Source organism: Caretta caretta, chromosome 2 (assembly GCF_965140235.1).
Source record: "Caretta caretta isolate rCarCar2 chromosome 2, rCarCar1.hap1, whole genome shotgun sequence".
Taxonomy (NCBI): Eukaryota; Metazoa; Chordata; order Testudines; family Cheloniidae; genus Caretta; species Caretta caretta.
The window spans coordinates 22,406,419-22,429,705 of NC_134207.1; the positions used below are offsets into that span (position 1 = coordinate 22,406,419).

The window sequence follows — 23,287 nt, forward strand, 5'->3', positions numbered from 1 at the left end:
GGGCTTTGGTCTCCTTCCCCCGGTGAACCTAGTTTAAAGCCCTCCTCACTAGGTTAGCCAGCCTGCTTGCGAAGATGCTCTTCCCTCTCTTCGTTAGGTGGAGCCCGTCTCTGCCTAGCTCTCCTCATTCTTGGAACACCATCCCAGGGTCAAAGAATCCAAAGCCTTCTCTCCAACACCACCTGCATAGCCATTCATTGACTTCCATGATTCGACGATCCCTACCCCGGCCTTTTCCTTCCAAGGGGAGGATGGACGAGAAGACCACTTGTGCCTCAAACTCCTTTATCCTTCTTCCCAGAGCCACGTAGTCTGCAGTGATCCGCTCAAGGTCATTCTTGGCAGTATCATTGGTGCCCACATGGAGAAGCAGGAAGGGGTAGCGGTCCGAGGGCTTGATGAGTCTCGGCAGTCTCTCCATCACATCGTGAATCCTAGCTCCTGGCAAGCAGCAGACTTCTCGGTTTTCCCGGTCGGGGCAGCAGATAGATGACTCAGTCCCCCTGAGGAGAGAGTCCCCGACCACCACCACCCATCTCCTTCTCTTGGGAGCGGTGGTCGTGGAACCCCCAACCCTAGGACAGTGCATCTCATGCCTTCCAATCGGCGGAGTCTCCTTCTGTTCCCTTCCCTCAGATGCATCATCTAGTCCACTCTCCGCATTAGTACCTGTGGAGAGAACATGAAAACGGTACTTACCTGTCTCTGCGTTGCTGGTACATGGATGCTCCCCTTTCTTCTTCTGGAGGTCACATGCTGCCAAATTTCTTCACCGTCCTCCTGTCCCTGCTGCGCAGCCTGCTCTGAATCTTCAGAACATTGTGCCTGTAGAAGCATATCCTGACGTCTCTCCAGGAAATCTTCAGTTTCTCTTATCCTCAGTCAGAACCAAGAAGGAACCTGCTGTCATGTTAAAAGATTTCTCCCGTAGTTTAGTAATCAAAGGCACTAATGATGCGTATGAAGATGCAAAACAGTGATGTAGATGTCTAATGGCAGAATCGGCTGTATTAAGCAGTTGCTGCAATATGAGTGTTTGCATGGAAAAGTGCAGCAGATTTCACTGACCGCAGTGTAACATATTGTAAAAAAACAGGACCACCTAGGAACTTAGTGGTTATTGCTATGCTGCACACCATGCTCCTTCAGAACTACATGGCAGTAGTGTGGACAGAAGTCAGATCTTCCTGCTCCACTAGCGCAAGCCCTTGCCATGTGAGTGAAAGGAGAATCGCCTTTGGTGTAGCAGCTGTTAGCAATATAGTGTCTATGAGTCACAGTTAAGTACTTCTGTTTCTGTACAATAGAAGGTCATGGTATATATATATGTACCAGCCAGTTTTTTACTGTATAATAATTCATAGAGTGCAGTAAACACACTAAAATCCACATTTGAAAAGACCCCACAGAATTCAAGGCATGACCTCACACCTAGGATTTATGAGACTCAACTAACCCCTTCTGTATGAGATAGCTGATGTGGTGGAGGTGAAAGGGAGAGCTATAGGAATAGGAGGGTAAAGTAGTGGGGGAAGACACCTAGGAGAATTTCATGTGGGTTTGGAAGAGAGAAGTGCAGTAGGAAAAGGAGAAATAGGAACCTGTGTAAATTATGGATGCAAGATCCATGTATTAGATAAAATTTTAAAAAATATTTAAAATGACTGGACTATAATTCTAACTCCGGCTTCCGACAATCACACAAACCACTATGTTTTTTCTCTTGTGATTTACAACTTCTGGATGGAATCACAGTGACCTGGATGGAATTCAAAATTTCCTGTAACTTAATCAATATGTATCTAGAACATATTGAATTGTGCAATACTCAGTGCTTCCCTAAAGGAAAAATGGTTTTGACCATTTACTTCTATAACATTAGACTAATTTCAGATGCTATAATCTGCACTCAGATGATCTCTGAGTGCCTTTGACCAAACAGCTAACCCTGTAGGAGTAGGCTGTGTTTATATTTAGTTAGGATTGATAAGGAATTTACTGTCCATTTTATCATTTCTTAAACCAATAGTTGTAAGGCTCAATTCACATGATTTTACAGGGGAAGTTAGGGATAAAATAATCTCACCCTTGTTCTCTTTTCTAACCAGGTGTAATATTGATTTACTAGGCCTTACCCACTGCACCTCTGTTTTCAATAGTTAACCCCTTCTCGCCTTTTTTCTTCTTCTTCAGCTTTATGCCAGCAAACAGCCCCTTTCTGAAAAAGAAGTTAAAAAAAATCATAGCAATGATAGCTTCAAGTTTTGTTCTACACAGACGTCCAATTTCATTTAAGCAGCTGTCCAAAAGGAATGTTAATATCCAAGTAAGATTGTTTATATTCCATTTCCCCTGCTACAAAAGTAATAAAAGCAAACAAGGAAACTTTTTCTATCGTGTTTTTGTGCTTTATTCTATTTTTGAACTTACGAACATACAGAGCAATATATTGATTTATTTACTTCTTATAGAACATACTGGTAACTTTATTTCAAACAAAGGCAACCAAGGAGGTCAAGAGGTCAAGAAAGGAAAGCCAAGCTAAACGTCTATTTCTGTTGACTTCTCACACAACGTAATTACTGAGCATGATGAGACCAAAGATGTATTTGCTAGTTTGAAAGCTTCTCAGCAGATTAAGTTTATAGGTTCCAAGTTAAAAGCAGCTTTTCAGTGAATTGCAATAAAAATACAATGTTTGTTTAGGCATACTTTAACCACCATCTTGTCTGCTGCCCTGCTGCCACATCTCTTGCTACAATGGCCTTTGGTGACATTATGAAATGCAAGACAGAAAAGGCAATCTGCATGGAGGGGACCCAGGGCTCAATTCTGCTTCTGATGAAGTCAATGGCAAAACTCCCACTGACCTCAGGAAGAGCAGGTTCAGGTCCCCAGGGGGAAACAGTTAAAGCAAAAGTGCTAAACCCCATTCTCACAGCTCTGGAACAGACCCGGGTTGGGCTTTCAGAGTTTTGTTCTGTTTCCCCTTTTTCTTTTGTGTTTCCTTTTTCATGGCCCCACAGCCATTTAAAATGTGTGTTGAACTGTTTTTAAACATGGAAAAGAAAGCCGAAAGCTCCTCAAATGTAATAGAAAATGCTTTCTGCTGAAAGAATATTACAGCATTTTCTCCCCTAGCAAGATTCAACAAGGGTGAGGGGAAACATAAACCATCCATCCACCCATTTTTGGTTACATGACTCCCCAATACCCTGTCCCATTTATTATTATTAATTATTTGTATTGCAGTAGCTCCTAGGAGCTCCAGCCTGGAACCATTGTACTTGATGCTGTACAAACACAGAACAAAGACAGTCCTTGCCTTTAACAGGGTGTACCAGCCCCACACTGATTGGGTGAGGATTAAAGGACTGCTCTGGGCCCAAGAGGCCACATCCCCTCACCTCTGCTGGGCATGCTACCAGTGGAGGGAGCAATTACAAGGAAGTGACAGCTGTAGCTCACGAAAGCTCATGCTCAAATAAATTGGTTAGTCTCTAAGGTGCCACAAGTACTCCTTTTCTTTTTAAGGAAGTGACAGCTCAGTCTGGGCTGACCAAGGAGGAGACCAATTGGGTGCAGCAGCCTCCTGCTGGGAAGCCTCCAGGACTCAGCGTTGCCAGGGCCAATCCCTGCATATGCCAAATAAATAAATAAGGACTAAGCCCCATTGCTGAGCAGCTAGAAATCCATTGACTGTAGGAGCTGAGGGCGATGACTTGCTGTTGCCAGTGGAAGAGACTCCAGAGACGGATCAGAGGGCACCCTAAGTCCAACCCAGGATGACATTGGAGGGTCTGGAACAAGGGTAGAAAGTGACCCAGGGAGCTTGTGTAAACCATGCCTACTTGGTGTGGCACTCTGTTCCCCTCTAGTGACAGCTACAAGAGCTAGAAATTGATGAGCCTGCTACAACCTTGGCTAAAAGATGTGTCTTTTGGTTCATGCATTAAGCTCCAGAGATCCCAGGTTTGATCCCAGCCAACAACCACTGGGGTCTGTCGGCGTTACATGTGCTTAAGGGTACCAAGCCCTGAACCCTGTCCAAGGGCCACTGTTTTGAAGGGCCATGGGTTGGAACCCAGTGGAGTAGGGTGGGCGTGGGTTCCCCCATCTCACCAGTGGGCGACACTACCCTGGAACAACAGCTGCTAGGCAAAGTGACCATTGGACTCTTGCCAGTGGGCGATGCTACCCTGAGCTATTGCCACTAGGCAAAGCAGCCTTTTAGCTCTTGTGATTGGGTGATGTTATCCCAAACTGAAACTGCCAGTGAAATCGACCCTTGAACTCTTGCCATTAGGTGTTATGCCCTGGAGTATCACCATTGCAGTACCGCTGGCCTGGGGCACACAGGCAACCCCCCCTCCTCTCAGTGCCCCCCAAAAGCTTACAATCTAAGTAATCCTGGTGTTGTCCAGTCTAGTGTTTCAGCTTGCTAGGGCTAATCTCTATAGTGAGCCATGAAAAATAGGTCCAAACATTACAAACTTTGGAGATGTTTTCATCCTGAGCTGCACTGACAACCTCTAACCATTTTTCTACTGCAGTCGGACACTGATTTTCCTGGGACAAAGTATCTATCACTAGTTCTTTGTCAAATGTCTCATTTAGTCCTCTTCTAATCAAAGCCGTCTATCTAGGGGAGTGGTGTGTACCACATGGGCCAGAATTTCAGAAAAGTGTACATGTGACCGCAAATGCAAAAATGTACAAACCTTGCAAACCTAATTTGTGGACACAACTGTAGCAATTATTTATGCAGTTGCAGTGAGCACATGTACAAAATCAGAGTGCAAATGCATGTGCATATTTGCATTCATAATTGCATGCACAATTTTCTGAACATCTGCCCTACAGATAAAATAGGTGTCAAAGGAGTATAGACAGATTTTTGCATGGCTCTGTGAGTTTATGGTGGCCTGCTTCAAAATCCTATCTCTTCCTGAGCTTATTTTTTAAATGCTGACTCGGGACCCTGCGTGATACTGTTTTATCATAACTAGATGCTGACTCCAAGACTTCTCTGTCCCAGTGCAGCATTGGTGTCCTTATAACATGTAATAAATACTCAGAAATCAGTCTTGTCAGGAAAAAAGGTCCAGAACATTTTATTAACTGTAGAAGCACTCTGCTCAGTCTAAGTCTGCACAGGCTTCTGGAAAAATCTCATTCACAGTGGGCATGCTCCAAGCCTTACGATGGGCATTCACATAGTGCTCCCATACTATATATCTAGGAATTTATAACATGCCCATATACATGATGTCAGCTCATCTGCATAATCACTCCCATGTTACTAACTTGATACCTTTGCTATACTTCTGTTCCAAGGGCAGTGGTTAAGGATGGCCCATTTTCTCCCATCCTCTGCTATCTGAATTGCAGAAGTATACAGATAATTACATACAAAAATATATTTTAAAAAATGTTATTTAGGTTGCAAAGTCAAGCACTTGAAAATTAAGAAGTGCCAGATTTACAGATGTCTGTACAATTTTCATTCACTCCCCCTTGGGCATCAAACTTGTGCAATAAATGAGGCAAATGTCCTGTGGAAAAGAAACTATGCGATTAAGTTGTTAAATATTAAATATTGGCACAAGGGTGCCAAATTAATGTTGCATGGGCAACTGTATGTCTGGTGTGTCCTAGCTTTTAAGTGCTTGACTTGGCAACCCAAATAATATTCTTTTAACGTCATTTTTATGTACTTTACTAGATTTTTTTTAAAGGAAAAAGATTTTTTAAATTCTAATATGGACAACTGTAGCAACCTCCCCATTATGCATCATCATGCAAGGTTTGACCAGATGCTTTTTGCAAAAAAAACCCATTTGCACCAAAAAGCAGTTTCCTAGGAAAGTTTGTGTCCACCAGCTGATGAGACAGCTGCAGCATCTTTGGAACACACTGCGGTGTAACATCACTGGTGCCAAACTGTGAACGGATGGAGTAAGGATGCGTGGACTCGTGGTCCAAATGTTGGATCGCTGCCAAAGCCTTCACCTCCTGACTTGTGACCCTTGAACTCCTTCAGAATGAAAACAATGAAGACACTGCTCTAACATTAACAATAACTGCACCACCAGTCACACTACAGAGAGTCACTCAGATGCATATTTTGCTAGTAACCTACAGAGAAACCGAGCACCTTAAATGAATCCTGAACGGAAAGCTCAGGGGTGTGTAAAGGCTAAAAGTGTGAGTATGGAGGCACACATGTTCACTGACATTTCACCAACCCAGAAGGGGTGAGCAGCCAGACTGGGACACAGCCAGCTGGAAGACAATGGAGCACCTTGGTGCAGACCGAGCAATCAGATAGGGTTTCACAGTTTCCAAAAGTTTCATCTGTGTTGACCAGCTCAGAGGAAAGCTATTTCCCAATGCAGTGGAGAGGCCAAGAAAACAAACCAGCCACCGTGAGGAACTGACCTATCCATTTTTTCTAGGAAACACGTGTCAGACCAGATGATCATAGTGGTCTCTTGTGGCCTCAGAATCTGTGAATATGCCGATTACACACTGATGTCTTTTACATAAAAACTAGTTAATTTCTTTAGAATATACGGCCGAGTGGAATTGCTGGAAATTATACCTAGCTCAGCGTGTGAGCGTGATCTCTGTTTCAAGAAGCGAGATTAGGGCTGGGGAGGTATATCAGTGACAATTTTAGCAAGTGGTACCTGCAAACATTTTCCTCCTTAGTGTGTGCTAAATATTGTGTCCCAGGAGTGCATGCACTGTAGAGAGAAGGGTGGTGGGATGAGGAATCTGTTCAGTGGTTTTCCCATTGAAACAAAAATTCCTTTCTTCAAAACCATAACCAAGGTGGAAGCTAGAAACAGCTGGCCAAACAGATTGATCCCAAGCTGCACTTTGCAAGAAATCTTTATACTTTGTTCCTGAAAAAAATATACTGCATATACTCTGAATATAGCCCAGCGTTCAACCTAGTTGATCTGAAATGGGGTGCACGGGTGTTGGAGGGAGCGAAGACCTTTCAGGATTAGTTAGAGAGGTAATTTGAAAATACCTGACACTTGGCATAGACTGATGCATTCTATTATAATATATGGAATGAGTAATAAAACTCCTCTCAATGGGAGGGAGGAAAGGAGAGAGAGATGGATAAATAGATGGATCCAGGAGGAGGCTCTTATGTACTGCTTGTTGCTAATAATGCAGAGGTGGGCAAACTCCAGCCCGCAGGACCGTCCTGCCCGGCCCCTGAGCTCCTGGCCCAGGATGCTGCCTTCGGCCCCTCCCCTGCTGTTCCCCCTCCCCCGGAGCCTCAGCTCACTGCACCGCCAGAGCAATGCTCTGGGCGGGGGGGCTGCAAGCTCCTGGGGCAGCACAGCTGCAGATCCCGGCCTGACCCGGTGCTCTGTGCGGCGCGGCTGCCTGTCCTGGTGCAGCCATGCCACCAGCCACCAGTGCTCCAGGCAGCACAGTAAGGGGGCAGGGAGCAGGGGGGGTTGGATAGAGGGCAGGGGAGTTCAGGGGGTGGTCAGGGGCCAGGGGTGTTGATAGGGGTCGGGGCAGTCAGAGGGCAGGGAACAGGGGGTTGAATTGGGGCAGGGGTTCCAGGGGAGCAGTCAGGAAGGAGAGGAGGGGTTGGATGAGGCGGCGGGGGGCAGTCAGGGGTGGTGGTTCCGGGGGCGGTCAGGGGACAGGGAATGGGGGGGATGGATGGGGCAGGGTCCCGGGGGGGCAGTCAGGAAGGAGAGGGGGGGTTGGATGGGGCAGTGGGGGGGAAGTTAGGGGTGGGGGCAGTTAGGGAAAAGGGGGGGTTGGATGGGGCAGTGGTCCAGGGGTGCAATCAGGAAGGAGGAGGGGTTGGATGGGGCGGTAGGGGGCAGTTAGGGGCAGGGAGTCTGGGAGTGGTCAGGGGACAGGGAAGAAGGGGTGGTTGGTTGTGGCAGGGGTCCCCGGGGGCCATCAGGGGATGAGAAGCAAGGGGGGTCGGATAGGGGGCGTGGGCCGGACCATGCCTGGCTGTCTGGGGAGGCAGCCTCCCCTAACCGGCCCTCCATACAATTTCAGAAACCTGATGCGGCCCTCAGGCCAAAAAGTTTGCCCACCCCTCTAATAATGTATGCAGTGTAATTGTAGCTCTGTCGGTCCCAGAATATTAGAGAGACAAGGTGGGTGAGGTAATATCTGTTATTGAAGCAATTTCTGTTGGTGAGAGAGACAAACTTTTCAGCCACAAGAGCTCTTCTTCAGGTCTAGGAAAGCTACTAATTATTACTAAATTATTACTAAAATGTCAATTCAAGACCAGCTCTCTGTGTGCATGCGTCTCACAATGCAGTTTTCCCCCCAAGAAAGAAAGGGCATCACACATTTCCAAGGCAAAAATCTGAGCTCCTAAGAACTTAGTGTCAGTAATGAGGCTTGCAAATAATTCAGATGGTGTTAACTTAAGCCATCTTGAACAACGGCAATGCTGGTCAGGTCTTTCATTGTATATAGAACAAATACAGTAGAAAATGAGTACATCTTCTTTTACTCCCCTCAGAGGAACTTCGCTCTTGTCTACACTACAGGGAAATTCGATCTAAGCTATGCAATTTGAGTTACGTTAATAGCATAACTCAAATCGACGTAACTTAGATCTACTTACCGCAGGGTCCACACTACGCGGTGTCGACACAAGACGCTCTCTCGTCGACTCCCCCTACTCTTCTCAATCTGGTGGAGTACAGGAGTTGACGGGAGAGCGATCTGTGGTCGATTTAGCGGGTCTAGTGAAGACCCGCTAAATCAACCACTGATGCATCAATTGCCATTTGTAGATCCCCTGGTAAGTGTAGACAAGTATGCAAATTGCTATAGGAACAAAAAAAATTTTCATAAAATGTACAGTCTGAAGCAGCTAGGGAAAAGACACAGACATCTAAGAGGTAAGTGGAAGTGATAGTTGCTTAAACAAGCGAAAATGAATTTCCTGGAGCCTCCAAGTGCACCTAATTATGGGGGCAATGTTACTGAAAAGTGGAAAGGCTGCCTGATCAGGCTGAAATGTATTTATCTGAGCTAGTGGATTCAGTCCAATAACCAGACACAGCAGGAATCTCAGCAGTACTGCATCTTACAGGGATAATGCACTACAGATGTATGGTTCCTTCTACGTGGACCTAGTGAAAACTAATTAAATGCTAAAATTTGAACAGTATCAGCAAAAGTATAGTGCCAGGAGAAATCAGAAGATGAACAAACCAGACAGCCACTATAAAACTCAGCTAAGACACAAAGCAGCCCTTTGCCATTTTTTGTATGGTTCTCAGACCAATTAATGATAGAACTGAAGGAGACATAACAGAAAGAACAATGATAAAGATGTGTGATGAACTTCTGGCTCCACTGAAGTTCAGATTTGACTTCAATGGACCAGGATTTCACCCCTTGATTTTAAATCTTCCACAAGCAACTGAGATACAGAACTGAGGAAGCAAGCAATGTACATTTGCAAGCATCTGATCAAACTGAAAAGGCAAGAACACTGAAATTTTTCATTTTCTTTCATTTTCATCTACATTTTTCATACAGAAAAAAAATCATTTACCCACCTTCTTCATATATAAAATCAAAATATCTCTCAGATATTCATTAACTCAGAGGGTGTTAAAATAGCTCTATATAACTTACTAATATGGGGAAAGAATGGCACAAAGCAGATTGCAAGTGTTAGAGCATGTCTGGGGGAAAGGAATTCAAATTAGGTTTAGGGAAATCACTTGTGTCAGCCATATACTATGTGAGCATCATCAGTCCTGAGCCAAAATAGCTAATGCTTTTTTTTTTTAAATGGAACACAGCAAGAAAAAGGTACACTTCAAAGACTGGCAGAGATGATGATGTATCGGAGTAAAGTCATTCCAAAACTGTATCAATTACTCCTGAGTAGATTATAATAGCCTAATTTGGTACCAGCCGTTTTAATGATTCAGGAGTTAGTTGTTTGGGCAAGACCACTGGATTTAGATATGCCAGGTGCAGACATCTAGAGCAATTAAAAGTTTCTGTAATTCAGTTTATGCTCATGACTAAGGCCCTACCAAATTCACAGCCATGAAAAATGCATCACAGACCTTGAAATCTGGTCTTTTGTGTGCTTTAACCCTATAATATACAGATTTCACGGAGGAGACCAGCGTTTCTCAAATTGGGGGTTCTGACACAAAAGGAAGTTGCAGGGGGGTTGCAAGGTTATTTTAGGGGGGGCCACGGTACTGCCACCCTTACTTCTGCGCTGCCTTCAGAGCTGGGTGGCCACAGAGCGGTGACTGGAGGCTGTTGGCCGGGTGCCCTGCTCTGAAAGTGGCACCCTGCCAGCAGCAGCACAGAAGTGAGGGTTGCAATACCATGCCGTGCCACCCTTATTTCTGCACTGCTGCCTTCAGAGCTGGGCGGCCAGAGAGCGGCGGCTGCTGATTGAGGGCTCAGCTCTGCAGGCAGCAGCGCAGAAGGAAGGGTGGCAATACCACACCAGGCCGTCCTTCCTTCTGCGCTGCTGCTGGCGGCGGCTCTGCCTTCAGAGCTGGGCTCCCGGCCAGCAGCCGCCGCTCTCCGGCCGCCCAGCTCTGAAGCAGTCAGGAGCAGTACAGAAGTAAGAGTAGCAATACCGCAACCCCGCCCCCCCCCAACAATAACCTTGAGACCCCACCCCCCACACACACACAACTCCTTTTTGGGTCAGGACATCTACAATTACAACACCGTGAAATTTCAGATTTAAATAGCTGAAATCATGAAATGTGTGATTTTTAAAATCTTATGACAATGAAATTGACCAAAATGGACCATTAATTGGATAGGGCCCTAGTCATGACCTTTAATCTTTTTACAGGTTTTCTCAGATCCCAAGGAAGGTAGATGTGGCAAAAGCAGAATCAGGGGGGAGGAGATCAGATTTATAAACAGTATATAAGAAAAAATGTTATTGACTTGTTCCGTGTGACCACTCAGAAGTTTGTCTCCTCTTACACAAAGTTTCATAACATTATGGTTTGTCCCATCAGTTATTCACTCCCATCTGTTGCCACCAACACAGGGCATGTGGGTGTGTTTGCCACCTCTTAAGAAGATTTTTTAAAAGAAAACTAAAAAAAGACCACAATCTGTTCAGATAAGAACAGCTTAAAATTCTAGGGGTCCTTATATGATTGTCACCAATATCCTTGCAAAATCTCCAATTTCCCAACAATCTCTCCTATTCTGGTGAAAGAACACCAGAACAAAAAAATGGCGCCATGTTTGTTCTTTTAAATAATCTGTTTGCTCTGGGGAGAGGTGACCAACATGAAAAAGAGGCAAAGACAGAAAAGAGGTTGCAAAATGAGACTATCTGACACTTCAGGGACTTGTTAATTACTAAACATAAACTAAGGGACGTATTTTCCTTCTACAGCTGATCTATTCAGCTTGTAACCAGCCAGGGCACTGAATGGACACTCTGGAGATGGAGGAGTCACTGGAGGCACCTTCCTCTTTACATATTAGTACTCTTCATCAAAGAGCATTGACAAGCCTTTTTGATGGTGGCGACCACAGGCACTCATTTTCAGAAAGTTAATGCACACCTTTCCAGAGCTCAGCCAGGGATGGCACATCCCCTTAAGCACAGACTGAGTAGACAGAGCTGCTAGCACATTTCCGAACTGGTGCACTCACAGCCGGCACACGTACAGCCATGCCCATTGTTAGGATGGCATTGCAAATTGTCAGACCTTTCTGACGAGGGCACAAGAGCTGTACCAATGTCTTCTCCTGTCCAGGAAAATAACTCTCTCACAATGTCAACTAAAGCATTTAATGCTCATGCCTTGTTATAATTCATCACACCTGTGGACACAGTACATGCCATGAAAAAATACCTAAGCAGTAATGAAAAGCAAAGCAGCAAGCTCATAGGATCTTTTGGTGGCAAATAAGGTACACTGTACTGGGAAACTACAAGGAACCTGGAGGGATCACCTTCTGGGATGAAAAGGCAATTAGTTCATTCTCCATGCCGTTCCAGTCCTTGGCCTCTGCTGAGCTTATCAGCAAGCATGACATTGTGTGACCCCTAGGATGGTGATTTTATCATATGATATTATTTATTATTTGTATTGTGGTAGTACACCAAGGGCTCAAGATTTTGACCCTTTGTGGTAAGTGCTGTACAAATACTGAGGAAGACATGGTTCTTACAAGCTCATTTAAGACCAGATAAAACAAGTGAGAGTAACAAAACAAAGAAGGGGTGGGGGAAAGGAAGGACAATGGCAATAATATACAGTACAACTTCAGTGTTACGGACACCTGGGGAATGGAGGTTGTTCATAACTCTAAACAAAATGTTATGGTCGTTCTTTCAAAGGTTTACAACCGAACATTGACTTAATACAGCTTTGAAAATGTACTATGCAGAAGAAAAATGCTGGTTTTAACCATCTTAATTTAAATGAAACAAGCACGGAAACAGTTTCCTTCCCTTGTCAAATCTTTTTTTAAAACTTTCCCTTTATTTTTTTGGTAATTTATATTTAACACAGTACTGTACTATATTTGCCTTTTTTTGGGGGGGGGGTCCTCTGCTGCTGCCTGATTGCATGCTTCTGGTTCCAAGTGAGGTGTGTGGTTGACTGGTCAGTTCATAACACTGGTGTTCTTAACTCTGAGGTTCTACTGTATCATGTGTTCCCATAGGCTAGTTATGTGAATAACTTGAGGGTTCACAATCACTTGACGTGTTTTGTTTAAATCAGGTAAATATCAGCAATCCCCATTGATCTAGAAACACCTGCCCATTACAAGGTGGATGGAGACCATCAACTCATTTAACATGAGATACTTACTTACACTGTAAGCTCTTTGGGGCAGGTACTATTTTTGTTCTTTGTTTGTACAGTGCTTAGCATAATGGGGTCCCAGTCCATGACTGCTGGGGCTCCTGATCACTACCTCAATACAAATAATAAATACAGTAATAATAGGACACCGAACACTCCAACAGACGAGTAACAACTTCTGATCATTACCCTCCTGGGTTGGATTTGGGCCAGTGACCTAGAAAAGGGAGGTTCCAGATGCCATTACCAAAGCCCTAAATCAACCAATCCTCCAGATTAGAAGGTTTCACTACTCCCTTTCCTTGAAATGTACACACAAACTATATACTGTAATGCTTCCCCATTAGCTTTTTCCATGCTAGCTTCACATTGTCTTGCAAACTTTCCAAAACAATATATTATGCCTTTTCTTTTTCATTTAAGCCTTACCTTTCACAGATGCTTTCTAATTACATCTGGCACTGTATGATATTCTCTCAGAAACCCGATAATTACAATTTGCATGTCATGTTAGAAGACAGCTGGAAAAATTTGTTTCAATCTTGTTAAGAGGAGGGTAAGAGAGTAAGCCTTTCTAAAAATTGAAATTATTGGAGTTTTTCCTATCACCTACTTGTTAAACTTAATTTCCCCTTCTCATCAAATTGCTTTATGAGTTTATGCCTTAGACAAATTAATATGCAAGGACAGTAGCTTCTTGCTGCAGCTTCTTGCTGTTGGCTCTGCTGGAACGAAAGGTCTGCACACCCAGGGGTTCTGGCCACTGAGGAAATCCGCTGGCATACAGAAGACCCTCACTGACCTACAGCCAGCACAGAGACTCTGCCATCACCTCATCACTTTGTCAATCCCCCGTTTAGGAAGCATGTAGGGGGCATGGCTAGAGTATTGCTGTGCTCCCCCTGTTCATGACTGCTGGAACAGCTCTTTGAGGCCCACAGGCAGTTGGGCACAAATTAGGGCAGCCCTGAGACTTCTCTTAGTAGTGCCAGGGGCTGACCTGGCTGGTCCCAGAAAAGCCACCTTTCCCCACACCCTCAGACTCTGCTCCAAGCAGATCCTGGCCACCCTTGAGAACAGCTTGATCTTGATCACACTTTATTATTTAACATAATGTGTTGTCATAAAGTAGGATGACCAGTGAATAGGATGCAGTCAAGCATGCACTGAACAGCCAACAGGATACATGTGTGTGTCCAGCGTCAACTGAGATAATCTTACCATGACGGGAACACAGACATTTTGATGTATTTATATATCACTAACATATTCAAATGGGTTAATTTAGGTTTATTTTCCTGAAATCTGAAATTTGACTCTGTAAGGATGTATGGTCTACCCAGTAGTGGCTCAGAGGCTTCATGAGCGCATTGTACTGTATGTTCCACTATTACTGCCACTATAATTGACCCTTTGGAGAGTGTAAAACAAAAGAATTCAAGAAGCTCAAGGCTGTGCGTCAGCTCTGTGAAGCCCATACATAGTACAGATCCTATAGCAGTCCTGTATGTTTGCCATAACTTGATATAAACAGATGGATTTTCTTTATGTCTTTGCAAATTCATTCAGGATTTACACAGAATGTAATACCCAATACCAAGTGCACAAGATTGTTTCTTCCCTCCCTAAAGTCCTTTTCTGCATGTGCTTTCCACCAGCTGGCTGGCTTGGGTGGAATTCACTCTTGTGCATAGTCAGCATTAGGTATATGCACTACTTACATCCTACTTATGCTTAATTTTGAGGGATTAAGCAGGACTGTTTGGCTACTCTCCTGAGGCCCTTTCTTATCAGAAGTAGCTGTTGGTCAGGTGGCCCTTAAAAAACATTTTTGAACCATCAAAAAAAAAAATGTAGTTTTCACGAGATGAGCAAAAGTTTTGGTGACGCTCATATATTAACCTGTCCTAACTGCCATGGTCCCAATGACCTCCACTAGATTTGCCTAAAAAAATGTAAAAAAGAAAAAAAAATCACTTTCGACACACACATTTATGTGAAATTCAATAGGTGAGTCTGGTTTTGTGCATAGGTTTTTTTTGGCTGTTTTAAATTCTGACTCTTTCAATAAAAGCTTAACTTTCCATGGAATTTTCCAATAAATCAAACAACATTTTATTAGGGGAATAATCATTAATCTCTGTCTGCGCTGAACAAATGCAAATGAAGGGAACGGAATTCTCTTGCATCTACACACATTTCCTAAAAAATATTTTTTTAAACGAAGGCTCCTAGTTTCCTTAATCATTTCCCAATACATAGTGCTCTCAACAGGAGGGGGGAAATTAGAAGGGAAAGTAAATTATCTCCCTAATTTAAATGGATCATTTCTAAGAGTAAAACCTACTTACTATGTAAAAAGGAACTTGAATATAAAAAGTAATCAGCTAGAAATTATAATGTAAACATTATTGGTTAATTCAGTAACAATTTTCAACAAACTAGTATTCCATTCATACCGCTAGAGAAAGTCCAAGGAAAGAAATTCACTATATCAAATTCATCCATTCTATTCTGCCAAATGGAATCCAGGATGCATCTTAACAGAGCGTATAATGAAGAGTTTATTTCATGCTTCTTTTTCATAGAATCATAGAGGTTAGAAAGAGACATTACCTGTTCACTCATACAGTATATTTTAAAATGTTTTGTCCTACTATGATTCAATAATGGGATTTCCATTATTCCCACACCACTTTCCTCTGGAATCTATTGCACAGTCTCACAGATGTAGCCATCTTCCTTTGCTCATTTTCATCTCTCCTAATTCTACACCATTTTTGCATTTTGAAAGGTCAAAGGATTTGTCATATTAAAGATTTAGTTTATTCACAACACAACACACCAAACCCATATGACTCAACCAGATACATATCAAAGGGAATCACTGAAGATCATTTTGGGCAGGTGCCAAGACCACTTCTAAATGGAGGTCTTCCGATCCCTAAAGTTTGCCTGCACCTCTTGTAGCTGGATTAATGCCTTGGATACGTGATCCTATTTGACAGCTTATTGTGTAAAATTAACTGCTGCCCATGTGCATGCACCAGTACTGGAACTAATTTTTATTAGATACACAGTGATATGTCCCTATATACTGCATTTGAACCTTTAATATCTAATCAATCAATATAATACCATGAATGATGTCTTACAGGTCAGCCACTATGATCATCTGATTTCATCAGTGCTATTTGTCTAAACATTTACGTATTTTAATAACTAACAGATTTGACAGTTGAACTATCAGGTTTATTCAAAGCAACCTTGCTAAATGGATCATTATTTGCTTCCTTTGACAACCATAAAAACACACTCTGGCTAATCTACATGCTTTGAACAGGTGTCAAACTATATCACAGATGATTTAAAGCCTAAAAATATGACAACACTGAAAAGACCTCAGAGTTATCTGTGCTATATGATGGAGGAATTCTTCCCCCTGCCTGCTGCCAAGCCAGAGTATCCAGTCTTGGCTGAGACTTAGGGCCCAGGCCACTGAATAACATTAGCACCTTCCCAAATGCACAGACATGTGGCCAGTAGATCTATGTAATCCCTAACCACCAAGCCCTTCACACTGGCCCTCCATGCAGTGGACCTCACCAATCTTATTGCAGCTATAGCCCTCTGATGCCACAGACAAAGAGACAAGATTTACCCCTGTATTCACAATCCTGGCTCTCTAAAATTCTTCCTGTCCTGTAGGAAGGCAGCAACTTTTACAGGAATGCAATATTTCTAATATATTATGTTACAAGTTATATTATAAAATGGGCCAGATCCTCAACTGGGATAGAGCGATGTTACTCCATGGAATGCAGCTATATCAATTTACACCATCTGAGGCTCTGGTACATTATATAGACACATACACACAAATTCACAGAGAGACAGATTATACACACAGAGCCTGTATCTCCACTTCCTTGCACCTTATGTAGTCATTTACATCTGATGTGGGTGTAAGCCTTCACAATCCCGACCTCAACAAATTTTACACTGACTTTGCACAGGTGTAAATGACTGGATAAAGTGCCAAGAACTGGGGAACATGAACATATAAAACAGCAATGGCAATTACTACTACTTGGTATTAATTTTCAACCTTACTAATTGCACATAGCCAATTAAACAACATTAAGGGGTTTGATAGTTTTCTTTTCCTTCAAGAAAGATTTAACTAGCTGAATAAAAATCAAGCCTTGGAAGAAAACCTTGAGGCTTTTAGACATACCTGTGGGACTGTGGGCTTTCTGAGGGCTCCATCCTGTTAGAGAATGTTTTGCTTGCAGTGATTGCCTGTTACATTCTGAACATACTCCCCACTTCATATCTGTATTTATGTTTCATCTACTTGCATGTATAAAATGCAGTGACAGGTTAGTCAGATTGGTAAACACTGCACCAGGACTAAGAACTCTGTGATCGTGTAAACATTAACTCTCCTTTAGTCTACTGAAATCTTTGTTCACCAAATGCTACTGAAGAAAAAGAAAAGAAAAGAAAAGAAAAGAAAAGAAAAGAAAAGAAAAGAAAGAGCCCGCCACCTAATGTTTTCTAATAACATTTCTGAGCCAAAAGGATAGTAAAAATTGCCCAGGCTATTATAGCCAAGATTTACAAGTGACTAGTGGTTTTGGATGCCCACTTTGAGACTCCTTAAGGGGGCCTGAATTTCAGGAAGTGCTGAGCACAGGGCCGGATTTCCAATTAGGCACAGTAGGCACATGCCTAGGGGCGCCGGCATTCTAGGAGCGCCTTACCTCTCTGAAACTGTGTGCAACATGAAGGTCAGCTGTAGGCAGGGGGAGCGCTGAAGATCCTGTGCCTATGGGTGCGTAAGGTGTAAATCTGCCCCTGGCTGAGCACCTGCCCTCTGAAAATGAGGTCCCTTTAAGGTGTCTTACCATGGCTTGGGTTATGCCTTTTTATTCCAGACAGAACATAGGGCCTTCACTACCACCTTCCATCTTTGATGATCTCTTGTGGCAGTCTTGGCTTCTTCCCATGTCATTTTGATAGCTTTCAGTTCTGCTTTGACTGTGCATTTCCATGTTGTCCTTGGTCTACTTCTTCGCCTCTCTCCCTGGGGATTCCAATGCAATGCCTTTCTTGTCATGTTGCTCGTGTCTTTCATGCATGAGTGTCCTAGCCATCTCCATTTTCATTCTGTAATTTCCTGTCCTACTTGTTTCTGTTTTGTCCTGCTCCAAAGCTCTCTGTGATTTTTTTTCTGCACATCTAATACTAAGAATTTGTCTCAGGCAGCCATTTATGAAAACTTTGAGTTTAGATAGTAAAGTGTTAATAAGTCTCCAATTTCATTGCCATACAGTAAGACAGACTTTACAATGGTGTTAAATATTCAAAGTTTGGTTTGGTGAACAAGGCTTCTATTTTGCCAGATTGGCTTCAAAGTTACAAAGGTATGTCTGGCTTTTGCTATTTTGGCTTTAACATCTTCATCAATTCCACCCTTTTCGCTTATGATGCTGCCAAGAGATGTGACATGTGAAACCTCTTCTATGTCAGTCCCAGAAAGTGTTATGGGTGTTTCTTGCTGTGTGTTGATTTTCATGGTTTTCATATTGTTTGTGTTAATTTTCAACCTTACTAATTGCACATAGATCTGAAAATCATTTGTTTTGGTTGAATGTCTCTGTGGGTATGAGTCAGAAGATTGATGTCTGCAAAGTCAAGGTCCTCTGAGTGTATGTGTGAGAGTCCACTGTATACCCGTTGGTCACTCGGTGGTGTCTCTCATTACCAATAAGAAAATTGTGGGTGACAGAAAACATCTTTGTCTGATGCTGGAAGCTTTCTCGAAGGGCTTAGTCAATTGGCTATTATGTATTACTTGTCATGTCATATTTTTATAGAAACTATGGATGATGTTAACAAATTTCTGGGGGATCCCACAGTGGCACAGCAGCTTGCACAAGACCTTTCTATCCACTACATTAAATGATTTTTGGAAATCTATGAAATTCATCTAAAATGGTGACTGACATTTGATCAATAGGTCTATGGTGATACATAAGGTTACTGTCTGATCTGTGCAGGATTTCTCCTCCCCATCAGTGTTGTAGCCTTGAATCTACTGCTTTCTTTATTCTGCCCAGGATAATGCATAGTAAGTACTTTATTTGGGATGGACAGCAGTTGAATGCTCCTCCAGTGCAGCTTCACTATAAAACCATTTTTCCACTCATTTGTTATTTATTCTTCTTCCCATGTCTTTTTGTAAGAGGCCTCTAAAAATTCTTAAATTAGGTATCCAAGAATGGAGGCATCCCAAATCACTAGTCCCTTTTTAAAATGTTGGCCTGTGTTGTGTCTTTCTGCAATATAAACTTGATAAATCAAAACTCAATGTGCAATATTAATTTCAATGAAGTATTGGAATATAGTCAGTGGTGCACGCACATCTAATTATTTACATAACAAAAACATCCTTTGGTTTTCCCCACCTTGTATTCCATCACTATCATCATGACACCCATGACATGCCCACCATTCCCTGACTGAGGATCTGGTTGATGCTTCTTCAAGCATCACTCAGAAGGCATTAAAAGAGAGGGCCCCATTTTCTCCTGCTCTTCCCTCGAAGTTGTTTCCACAGCATTCCCAACCAATCAACAGAATGATGCTAAATAGGAAGAGTTTACTGGTGTAAGGCCAGGAATGGTCCCGCTATTGTGGGGAACTTCCCTGGCTTCTGCACTACCCCAGTAGAATCGGATAGCAAAAGGATCTGAGTCCTCACCCTAACTTCTTTTACCCAGATGCCTGCCTGACCTCGAGGACTCCTCTTCCAATTTCCCATGTATCAGAGTCCTTGTAACCCTGACAAGGCTGGGCCCAGGATTCCTGGGAGGCTTAAACCCCACTTTTATCATGGTAATTTAGGACAGGGACTAGGGTGTCCCCAATCCACGATACTCTCTCCTCACCAGCCACTTTCCTGATCCACTGATCACTACATTAAGTTTAAACCAAATACAATTGCTTAAACAGCAACTGTAAGAAAAATATGAGAAAAATGGAAAAGGTTAAAGGAAAAAGGGGCCCTGCCCTATAGTCACAGGGAAAACTGTAAACAGCAATCTCTGCAATTTAATGTCCTGCAATGTGATGTGTACAGGTAGAGTGCCACTGAGTTAACTGGGATCCATCCATGTGCAGCACATTGTAAAATCAGTGCCTAAGTCATCCAGTCATCTATTTCACTTATTTATCTCATGAGTGAGCTGCCCACTTACATTAAAAAGAGAAGGCTGAACGTTGGGAGAGATAGATGTAAAAATTATAAGCGTCATCAGTCCCTAGGCTTTGGGGTGTACACTGATCACTAGCTGGGGTGAGGAAGAAATCCCACGGCCAACCTCATTGTACAGTAACTCACATTAAGATGAATTTTTGCTGGGGTCACACCTTTCTCTCTCTCTGAAGCACCCTTCACTTCTGAAGGAAGGATATTAGACTAGATGAACCTGGATCTGATGTGGCCTTTAGTATGCTATTGCAGACTGGAAATACGACATACATTGTTGAGAGTGAGGGTAATTATCCATTGGAACAATTTACCAAGGAGTCGTGTTGGATTCTCCATTACTCACACTTTTAAAAACCAAGATTGGATGTTTTTCTAAAAGATCTGCTCTAGGAATTATTTGGGGGGAAGTTCTATGCCCTGTGTTATGTAGGAGGTCAGACTAGCTGATCACAATGGTCCCTTCTGGCCTTGGACTCTGTGAATCTATGCTCTTACTTCACTGCAATGGGACAGGACAGCATCTTCTATTACTAACATCAGTGTTTGCATATCCAGGTATAGCAGGCAATATGAAGTGCATAGGTATATGTTTTTTTAAGTAAACCAGACTTTGGTGAATCTCAAAAAGATGTTTGTTTTTATGCAAACCAGTTTAACCATCTTTATTCATTACACAATAATCAAGATATAATAATCTCTCTTCTGCTTCTCTGGGGCTGTTCTCTCAGTACAGCTTTAACCTTCTTCACCAGCTGAGCAACCTAAATGAGTGGCAATGACATCTGGAATATCAGCTAATAATAAACAAGTGCAATTACACAGCCCTCCTGTTTGCATCTTCATTATATAAACATCCAGTAGACAGGATGCCACTGACATATAAACTGTAAGTTATAAGATTGTTTCATTTTTTTCTCATGCTCTCCCTGTCTGCTTGTATCTGCCTTAACTTGTCTTATACATTGAATGTCAACTGTTTGGGGCAGTGACTGTCTTTTTGTTCTGTGTTTGGACAGCACCAAGCGCAACGGGGTCCTAGTCCATGACTAAGGCTCCTCAGTGCTACTGCAATACAATTACATAAATAAAATAATAACAAATTAGATATTTTTAAGAAAACAAAACCAAATCACTTAATCTCTCTGTACGTCCTCCCCTGTAAAATGGTGATAACGCTTTGTCAAGGTTCCTTCCCCACTCTGAACTCTAGGGTACAGATGTGGGGACTTGAATGAAAACTTCCTAAGCCTACTTTTACCAGCTTAGGTTAAAACTTCCCCAAGGTACAAACTATTTTATCCTTTGCCCTTGGACTTCCACTGCCACCACCAAACTTTATCTGGGTTCCTGAGAAAGCGTTGTTTGGAAACATCTTTCCCCCGAAAATCCTCCCAACCCTTGCACCCCACTTCCTGGGGAAGGTTTGGTAAAAGTGCTCACCAATTTGCATAGGTGACCACAGACCCAAACCCTTGGATTTTAGAACAATGAAATAGCATTCAGTTTTCTTACAAGAAGACCTTTAATAGAAGTAAAAAAGAATCACCTCAGTAAAATCAGGATGGTAAATACCTTACAGGGTAATAAGATTCAAAACATAGAGAATCCCTCTAGGCAAAACCTTAAGTTACAAAAAAGACACAGAGACAGGAATATTCATTCTATTCAGCACAGCTATTTTCTCAGCCATTTAAAGAAATCATAATCTAACACATATCTAGCTAGATTACTTACTAAATTCTAAGACTCCATTCCTGTTCTGTCCCCGGCAAAAGCATCACACAGACAGACTTTTTGTTTTTCCCTCCCCCCAGCTTTTGAAAGTATCTTGTCTCCTCATTGGTCATTTTGGTCAGGTGCCAGCGAGGTTATCCTAGCTTCTTAACCCTTTACAGGTGAGACGATTTTTCCTCTGGCTAGGAGGGATTTTAAAGGGGCTTACCTTTCCCTTTATATTTATGACACGCTTCCTTTCTCTTAACCTTTGCCTGTCTTGTCTACTTAGGCTATAAGCTGTTTCGGACAGGGACTGTATCTTACTATGCGTATAGACAGCGCCTGGCATAGCGAGGCTCTGATCTCATTTGTGCCTCTGGTCACCACTCTAATATAAGTAATAAATAACACCAGAATAATTCTGAATTGCTGTCTGCACAAAGCAAGCATACCTTGCTAGTTATTGTTCACATTTAAGTTTCAGGTGAACAGTCCTCAAATGACTTGTTAAATTTGAACAGAAATGTTTAAAATGTAGATTGAAATCATCACACTGTACATAACATTTAAAATACATCAAATAAAGTCTAATAAAGTCATTTTTTTCCCAGTGCTCAGAATCCAACCCTCCCCTTCAGCTCCCACTGTTGTCAAAGGGAAAATATTCATCAACTTCACTGGAGCAGCACCAAGTCAATCAGTGTGAAATTGTTGGCACTATTAGGCCAGATTCACCCTTCCTCTCAGGCTATTTTGCACCTCTCCAGAAATGCAAAGCAGCCATCCAATGAAGTGAGCTGTAGCTCACGAAAGCTTATGCTCAAATAAATTGGTTAGTCTCTAAGGTGCCACAAGTCCTCCTTTTCTTTTTGCGAATACAGACTAACATGGCTGTTACTCTGAAACCTAGCCTCGCTTGAGTGATCAGTTAAACCAAGTTGATGGTTGCTTTGTGTCCAGAGCAGCGCAAAGCAGCCAGAGTGTGCTGGTGCTTTTTTTTCTTGTATGCATACAATGGAGATGAGAAAACTCTTTCGTATTTACAAAGGAGGTGTTTCTTTGGGCACTATGATAAATTTAGGTGGGGCTGTATCAAGCAACAAGTCATAATATATCGTCAGCATAATGGAACTAAACAGCTTACAAAAGGAGAGGTTTTTCCTGGGTCGTTTAATTAAAAAATATGATTCAGCTTAGGCCTCGATCATAAAACATTCCTGACTTAGTGCTAACTCATGATTTTATTGGGAGGGCAGGTGGCCCAGTGGTTGGAAGTGAGAAGACAAAAGCAGAGCTTCAGGATTCTATTCCTAGCTCTGTCACTGATCCTCTCAGAAAAGTTACGTAACCTTTTGGGTGGCTCCCCCTTTTAGTGGTTATAAATTATTTACCTATCTGACAGGAAGAGTGTGGAGAGACATAAGCAATGTTTGTAAAATGCTTT

The 23,287-nt window shown here is 42.6% G+C and overlaps 1 protein-coding gene across 1 annotated transcript in view; it reads right to left on the reverse strand.

The window, feature by feature from the left end:
* The window catches only part of FER1L6 (fer-1 like family member 6), a 185,351-nt gene that overhangs the window by 108,348 nt on the left and 53,716 nt on the right, over positions 1-23,287 (reverse strand). The window contains exon 3 of the mRNA XM_048837249.2: positions 2,136-2,218. Within this exon, the coding sequence (XP_048693206.2) occupies positions 2,136-2,218 (83 nt within the window). The remainder of the gene's footprint in view (positions 1-2,135; positions 2,219-23,287) is intronic.